Source organism: Sycon ciliatum, chromosome 8 (genome assembly GCF_964019385.1).
Source record: "Sycon ciliatum chromosome 8, ocSycCili1.1, whole genome shotgun sequence".
NCBI lineage: Eukaryota > Metazoa > Porifera > Calcarea > Leucosolenida > Sycettidae > Sycon > Sycon ciliatum.
In genome coordinates, this window is record NC_088650.1 from 7,605,827 (window position 1) to 7,613,590 (window position 7,764).

Here is a 7,764-nt window from a genome sequence, read left to right on the forward strand (position 1 = left end):
ACAGAACAAGCAGCCACTTTCGGCAGGTAAAACAAACAAGTTGCCATCGTCGTACTACACCATTTGGTACGTCAAATCCCATGTAGAAAAAAATAGTGCAAACGTTGACGCCAATGCACACAACAACAGGCTTGACCATCTGTGGCAAGTTGTTTACAAGAAAGCATGATCAAAAGCTAGAATCCTAGCTAGCCCGAGCGAATATCTCCCAGGCAAACCGCAAGTGCCTCTATAGAACCTCATTGTTCATCTCGTACTTAGGACAGTCTAAAAATCCATGGCAACCATGGGGCTAGCAAAGATTATCTAAAAGTAACCACACATCGTGCAGCAGGCGTGTAATTTGATTTTGTACACGCGACGGTGAGTGCTGGCCGGCAGCATGTAGCAGTATGCCACGGCGCAGAGCACCGACAATAGTGCATGCTTTTAGTGCTGTTGAAGAGAAGATAAAGCGGTCTGTTTGTTTGTGTGCGAGAGGGGGACATTTCGCTATAATTCGGTACCGTGTGGGCATTGCTACAGGATTATATATGGAGTGCACAGTGTTAATTTGATAATTTAGCTCGCCTATCTGCTGCTTGTCTCTATCTGTCTAAAATCTAGCCGGGAGAACTCACAGCCTAGCTAATGGGAACAGGATCGCTAAGGAGAATTGATAACAGCATGACCCGAGATTGTCCGCTTTCCAAAGGCCATGGCCACATGCAGATACTGCGGACAGACTATTTACTGGAGCTTCCCTGTGACTTCTTTGATCGGCGCTGCGAGTTCTGACGATGTTGATCAAACTGACTCTCCATTTCCTCCAGGACCTGTAGCAAGGGGGACAAGCAAATCAATGGGAAGTAGCAAACAAACCAAAAAGCCAGAGTCAGCGTTGAGTGCTTGATGCGTTTGATGTAAACACATTCTGTTTATTTATTTATTTTTTACTATTGAACACTCACTGCATGATGAACTAAAATGAGGAGAAGAACTCGACACAATGGTACATATCCAGCAGGACGGAGTGGGTGGGACCTGTGAAGCTCAGCCGACCAAGGGTCTCGGCATCACAGCTGCACATGTGCACCAAAGGAAACAAAATGGGGGGTGGAAGGGCGGGGAGCAGGAGAGCAACTTTGCCAAGAACTCTAAGGGTAGGAAAGAGAGGAGGGAGGGTAGGAAACCAGGAAACTTGTTATTCCAAGATATGAGTGCAAACAAGTTAAAAAAAGGACAGTAGAGAGGTTCCGCGCTACGTAAGTAGAGCAACGTTACGTTAGTGGGCGAGGGAACCCCATAAATTTGCGAGTTAGCACTCCACTTACTGAAAGTTGTCTACGTAGAATACGTAGATAGGGCTCTGATAAGGTAGGTGCTCCGTAAGTGGATTGGGGTACACATTTATGACTCTCTCCCCAGGTCGGCCCGGCCGCGTTCCGATCGAGTTGTCAAGGGTAGCTACATGATTTGAAAACTCCGTATGGCGGAATAGATCCGCATGCAGTGCACGTACGACTTTCCGTAGATCAACTACGTTTTTTACTGACGTAATCACATGTGCACCGTCATAAGTTATGCCGCCGGGAACCTCTCTAATACCCCGGTATGCTGCAGCACAGCTACTAGTGCTGCTCAATGAAATCCAGTCGCGTCACTCAAGTACGCGCCGGGCATTGCCCAGCCCTAGACCTGCGAACACTGGGCTGCTAAACGGTGCAAGGCACAAAGTTGAGTGACACGATTGGATTTCATTGAGCAGCACTGTCGTTTGCAAGTGCACTACAAACTACAGGAAGCCCATGGCATCTCACGCTTCTCGCAACACATAGCTCGGTCGTAGGCCTGGGAAAGCACTGCGCAGTGCAGGAACACTGAACTGAGTGCATGAGGTAAAGAACCAGGGAGCTCAGCTCACGACCCGCAGTCCGCCATGCTTGATCTTTGCGTACATGGGCACCGTGTGTAGTGTGTGAAATCCACAAGAGCTAGTTCTGCCATGGGCAAGCACAAGCGTCTAGTGTGCCGCTGGCCCCTTTTGCCCTCGTATGTTACATGCGAACATGCACGGCACACACATAGATATACAATAAAGCGTGATGGACCCTGGCTAGCGCCAGACGCTATTATTCGCAACTTCTCCTGCACAGCTTCGGGGAATTAAACAGTATGTGTACTGCTTGCCACAGCTGCAACACTTCCATCAGATATGGTGATGTGTGTAAGTAGACCGCACAGGCACACATCGTATTCTACAGCACCGCACACAAACCTGTACATGATAATAGTGCCTGTCAATGGAATTCCGCAGCACAACCGATAGACACATCTCTGCACTGATCCCAGTTATTTTCCCACAGCTAAATTGAACATTTTTTAAATTATTTTGTCGCCCTGATTCGACCTGAGCGTTTCACAATACATGTATTGTTGCAATGCCAATTAAATAGATAGATCATCAGAACACAATTTCTTTAGCTGTATCTTTTTTAAATGTTAATGGCGTCTCTTAATCCCTTAGCACCCAGCTTTTCCCCCTCCAAGTTAACTACTAGTAGTGTACACAGTCAACATCTCTCCCCTGGGGCTGGCGCTGGCATCCCAGGTCCCAGTACTCATGGCTCTTGTACCCAGAATAACCGTTCTGCCCCTGCTCACCGCCTTACCCCACTGACACAGTCCTTCATAAGACTGGGCTTTTTGAATGTTTGTAGTCTTCGAAACAAAGTAGCTGAGGTCGCCGATATCCTACAGCAATACAACTTCGACATATTTGGCGTCGCAGAAACCTGGCTTGACAGCACAACGTCAGACAGTGATATTGATATACCAGGTTACTGTGTGATACGGCACGATCGTCCAGTGCGCAGAGGTGGCGGTGTATGCTTTTATTTCCGTTCCGGACTCCAGGTAAAACCGCGCCCAGAGCTTTCCGACGCTAACATTGAATCGTCCTGGATCGAAGTCAAAGGGCGACGAAGGCGACAACTAGTTGGGTGCTTTTACCGGCCACCTGACGAGCCCATCTTGTACTGGCAGAATTTTGAAGAGCAGCTGCACAGGGCTTTCGTGGACAACCCAAGCATCACAGTCATTGGCGATTTTAACGTTAATGTTTCAACCCCCTACCCACCTTGTCCTATCGCCCGGAAATTTCTCGAACTTTGCAACTGCTACGGCCTCACTAATCACGTTCATGCTCCGACTCGTATCTCACCGGCGTGCCCATCAGGTACAACTATCGATCTCATTCTTTCAGCTAGTCAAGACATCAGTGAGTGCCACGTCCTGCCTTTGACCATTAGCGACCACTTTGGGATTGAGGCTAACCTGCACCTTCAGGTTTCTCGCAGCGTGTCACCTCAGGCAGTAGAGCGGGTCCGAGCTCAGAGAAATACTCGGTCGGTGAACCTCTGTGAATTTCGTCGGGATGTCAGCTCCGCAGGGCTGGATGATTTTACTAACACGCGGGATGTGGACACCATGTGGGCGTCGTGGCATACCAAGTTCTTGGCTGTCGTGGACAAGCATGCACCCATCCGCTATGTATCCTCCAACCGCAAATCCCATCCGCCCTGGTCCGACAGAGAGCTCCACAAGCTCAACCAACGTAAAAACCAGCTACACCGACGGTGGCTACGCGATAAGGGAAACCAGAATCTTCACGTACAGTTCAAGCAAGCACGCTCAAGCGCCAGAAATGCCTATCGCCGAAAGCGCAATGATTTCTTCCGAGCGCAATGTGCCGCGTCCAGTCAGAACCCGCGTAAGCTCTGGAACGTCATAAACTCCGTTACGAACAGGAAGAGAGTACGTGTGGAGCCTACTTGCCCCATTGAAGAAGTTTCGTCAGTCTTCCAGGCAGTAGTAACAGACAATGCCCGTCCTCACAGCATCCCGCTACCGCAAGGTCCACAGCCTCAGACTGCAATGTCAGAATTGCCCCAAGTGTCTTTTGGCGAAGTAGAACGGCTTCTCCGACAAATCAATCCTGCCAAAGCAACAGGAAGCGACGGGATACCTGGTCACCTTCTGAAGTGCTGTGCCGATATCCTAGCTGCGTCCGTGGCCACGTTGTTTAATGCCTCGCTTGTCAATGGCACTGTCCCCACAGCCTTCAAACTCGCACACGTTATCCCGCTGTTCAAAGCCGGGGACCCGTCTATTCCCACTAACTTCCGTCCAGTGTCCCTACTTCCCATATTATCAAAACTCTTGGAGAAAGTCGTACAAAAGAAGCTAGCCCAGTTTCTGGACATATCTGGTACCCTCCCCACGACTCAGTTTGCATTCCGCGCAGGCCACTCAACGGAGGATGCCCTGGTACTTATGCTAAATCGTATTCTTAGTGCACGGGACAAGCGTTTGTGTACTGGCATATGCCTTCTAGATATGTCAAAGGCATTCGACAAGGTTCGTCATGAACGGCTACTCCAGGACCTATTCGATATCGGCATAACAGGGACAGCCCTAAAGTGGTTTTCCGCCTATCTGTCGGGCCGTACTCAGCGTATCTGTATTGGACGGGATCAGAGTGCCATTTCTGCACCATCCTGTGGCGTGCCACAAGGTTCTGTTCTAGGACCGATCCTTTTCAGTATCTACACCCGCGAAGTTCCAACCATAGCTAACCAGTCTTCATCAGTTCAATTTGCCGATGACATTGCGCTGATCAGCAGCAGCACATCCCTGGACACGGTATCTGCTACGCTATCGGCCTCGGTTTCTGCACTTGCTGACTGGTTGCAGACCCGTGGTCTCATTTTGAATGCAGCCAAGAGCCAAGTGATCCCTGTATACCCCAACAGGCAGCCTCAGCAGCCCCAGCATACGATCAATGTAAACTGTCATGAAACGCCGATTCCTGTCGTTACTGCGGCCAGGTATCTTGGAGTGCTCCTCGACTCGGATCTGTCATGGACGCCCCATGTTGATCGCTGCACCGCTCGACTGGCCCAGAGGATCGGAGCACTATGGAGGTTGCGTCGCTGCTTGACTCATCAGAGTCGAGTTCTCTACTTTAAAGCGATCATCATGTCTGACCTGATGTACGGATCCAATGCGTTTTCCTCGCTTCTTACTGCCAACCAATTGGATCGGCTACAAGTCATGCAGAATCGGGCGGCAAGGGCGGTTTTCGGACTCTCGCATCACACCTCCGCGCGTACCCTCCTGCTGCAATTGGACACCTACAGAGTATCCGAGATATTCAGGCAGAAGTTCATCGTTCTGGTCTGGAGGTCTCGGAATGAGCACGCAAGTTCTGAACTGCAAGCCCTCCTAGTTCCTTCGGCAGCTGGCCCAACTAGGTTGCACTCCACCATGGGTCTGCGCCAACCGCCAGTTTCCACCAGGTTCGGCAAGGGTTGCCTCGCGTTCCGGGGCGCCCAGCTGTGGAACACATTACCCAGCGATATACGTGCCATCTCCACGCTCCGCCAGTTCCGCGCCAGCATGATCCCGCACACACTTACTGGCCTTAGTACCTAGAGTACCAGACGTCCTGTTTGATGATCAGCTGGCTTAGTTTTTCTCCACCTCTATCCTAATTACATCAGTCCCCAATTTCATTTATTACTGCTTTCTATCTGCATTCGCCACCTTTTCATTGGGCAGATCTGCCCGTTTGGTTTGCGAATTAAAATAAACACAACAACAACAACAAATGGGAAACTTCAGAGATGTATCATACATAGTGCAGGTGACCAACTACTGAGCAAACGTACTGAGTACATCTACGTACCTGCGGGTTGTATTTGACGATCATCTTTACAGAGTTTTCGGACTGCTTCAGCTGGCCCACGACCTCTTCGTGCTTCATCTTTTCGACCGATACGCCATTGACGGCGAGTAGCTCGTCGCCGCGTCGGAGACCTCCGTTGCGATCCGCCACACCATCCGCAATGATACGAGACACGTATATCGGCGTCTCCGGGTCGTTGCCGCCCATGATATTGAACCCCAACCCGCTATCGGTCTTCGGCAACTCCACAATTCGTGGGTGCGCGTAGCCCTCGCTCGCAGCGAACGCAGCTACTGTCGCTTTGGCCGTCGCGCCCGCCACAGCCTCGGGAGGACCATGTGCGTCGACCGTCTGATAGACGTTCTCATACACGTGGCGTACCGTGCCGAAAAACTCACTCTCCAGCACAGCTTGAAGCTTCTGGAGCTTCTCCCGTGGAATGTTGCCCTTGGACTGGAGTTTTTTCAGCAGCTCCACAGCCCGGTCCACGTCCTCCTTCAGCTGCAGGCCAGACGCGTTCTCAGCACCCAGTTCCGACATTGCGAAAACCTATCTTGTCGCACAAGAGTCAAAAGAAAACACACAGCGCTCGACTTCAACGGACGACTCGCGCGATCGTCAGTGCTGCAAGTCTCAGCAAGAAACTCGTAGACCTTCTAGCTACGGCTGCTAGTCGCAGATACTCAGCTGGTGTAGAGTCTCGCGGCAAGTAGGCCTATTGAGCACTGTTGTAGCTAGTGAGACTGATTTATGAGCAGAACAGCAACTCCAACTACAAATCTCGTGAGTCGAGTCGAGCGATTCCAACTCACGACCAAGCACCGACGATGACACTGTCAAAAAGACAACAAAATACTAACTGTCTTATTACCGGCGGTAGTGCTGATCTGACTGCATGCATGCAGCAGAAGGCCAGAAATCACTCACTAATCACTATGCACTATTGCCACTACTACGAAGTACGAGTACTACAGTGCTGGCAACTGAAATCCGACCACTGAGCGGTGGGTTCACATTCTTTGCGATGTGAGCGCAACGCTCAGGGGGTCGGATTTCAGGTGCCAGCACTGTACTACTGACAGTAGTCTGTAGCGGACATGGAAATCCAGTCGATTGGCCGGCGCCCTCAGCGCGTACAGAACGCTGTACCGCTCACACTGCACGGCCAGCGCTCTGGCCCCAGTCGACTAGTCTGGGGCCGCTAGACGTGCGACCGGATTTCCATGCCCACGACAGTACTACTACTAGTCACTACCGGTAGTACAGACACTACAGCCTAGGCTAGGCACTCCACATAACCATGATAACTAAACCATGATAACCTGATAACAGATAGAGTAGTCTTGTGTAGATCTGATGATACATGCACTGATGACTGCATTAATTTTTTGTGTAGACTGATCCTTGATCATTCATAGCAAGAGTACAATTCATGTATACAGTACTGAAGTATAAAAGAGAGCAACCTCTATTTCATAAAAGAGAGAGGTTATTATTATTCTTGATCATAGTAATAGTGTGTACAAACTGTGTGGTGGGTGCGTCTAGTAATAGTATCATTCTGGTCTATCGTCAGTATCAAGCCCTGGCCCTGTGGATAGGACTCTTTTTTTATGAGCTGAAATAAGCTTTCAGGACTCCCTGGTTCTACGCATGCATCTGTTCCACCATACTGCATGACTGTAGATAGAGTGACTGTAGACCCTGTAATAGTTTTTACTAGTACATACATATGACATAATCCAAAACTAGCATATTGATGAGGGTCAGAACCGGGTGCGATACCCATATAGTTCAAATGGTCCGCAGGGACCGGGGCTCTGCCAACCGCGGAAGGTTGAAGTAAGGTCACTGTTTCCGAACACAGTGTCCTCCACCTTGTTTCATGCTGTCAATCTAACAATTTAGTACATACATGTACTCATGGTACTAGTAGATCTACTAGTACAGTCGTCCCTCTCTAATCCGGCACTTTATAATCCAGCACCCTCGATAAACCAGCACAATTTTCAGTAGCCAAATGTCCTCTTCATGCA

The 7,764-nt window shown here is 49.9% G+C and overlaps 1 protein-coding gene across 1 annotated transcript; it reads right to left on the reverse strand.

Moving 5' to 3' along the window:
• Positions 1-17: 17 nt before the first annotated feature.
• On the reverse strand, positions 18-6,553 carry LOC135823133 (protein lin-7 homolog C-like). Its single transcript, XM_065335974.1, has 2 exons — positions 5,729-6,553; positions 18-815 (listed from the first exon to the last, which is right to left on the reverse strand). Exons 1-2 carry the CDS (start codon positions 6,266-6,268, stop codon positions 726-728), a joined length of 630 nt encoding a protein of 209 aa, XP_065192046.1. The 5' UTR covers positions 6,269-6,553; the 3' UTR covers positions 18-725.
• Between the last annotated feature and the right edge of the window lie 1,211 nt (positions 6,554-7,764).

Coding starts and splice junctions, on each gene's coding strand:
- LOC135823133 (XM_065335974.1), bottom strand. CDS start 6,268: ATGTCGGAACTGGGTGCTGAGAACGCGTCTGGCCTGCAGCTGAAGGAG. Junction 816..5,728: donor TCGTCAAATACAACCCGCAG/GTACGTAGATGT, acceptor CCCTTGCTACAG/GTCCTGGAGGAAATGGAGAG.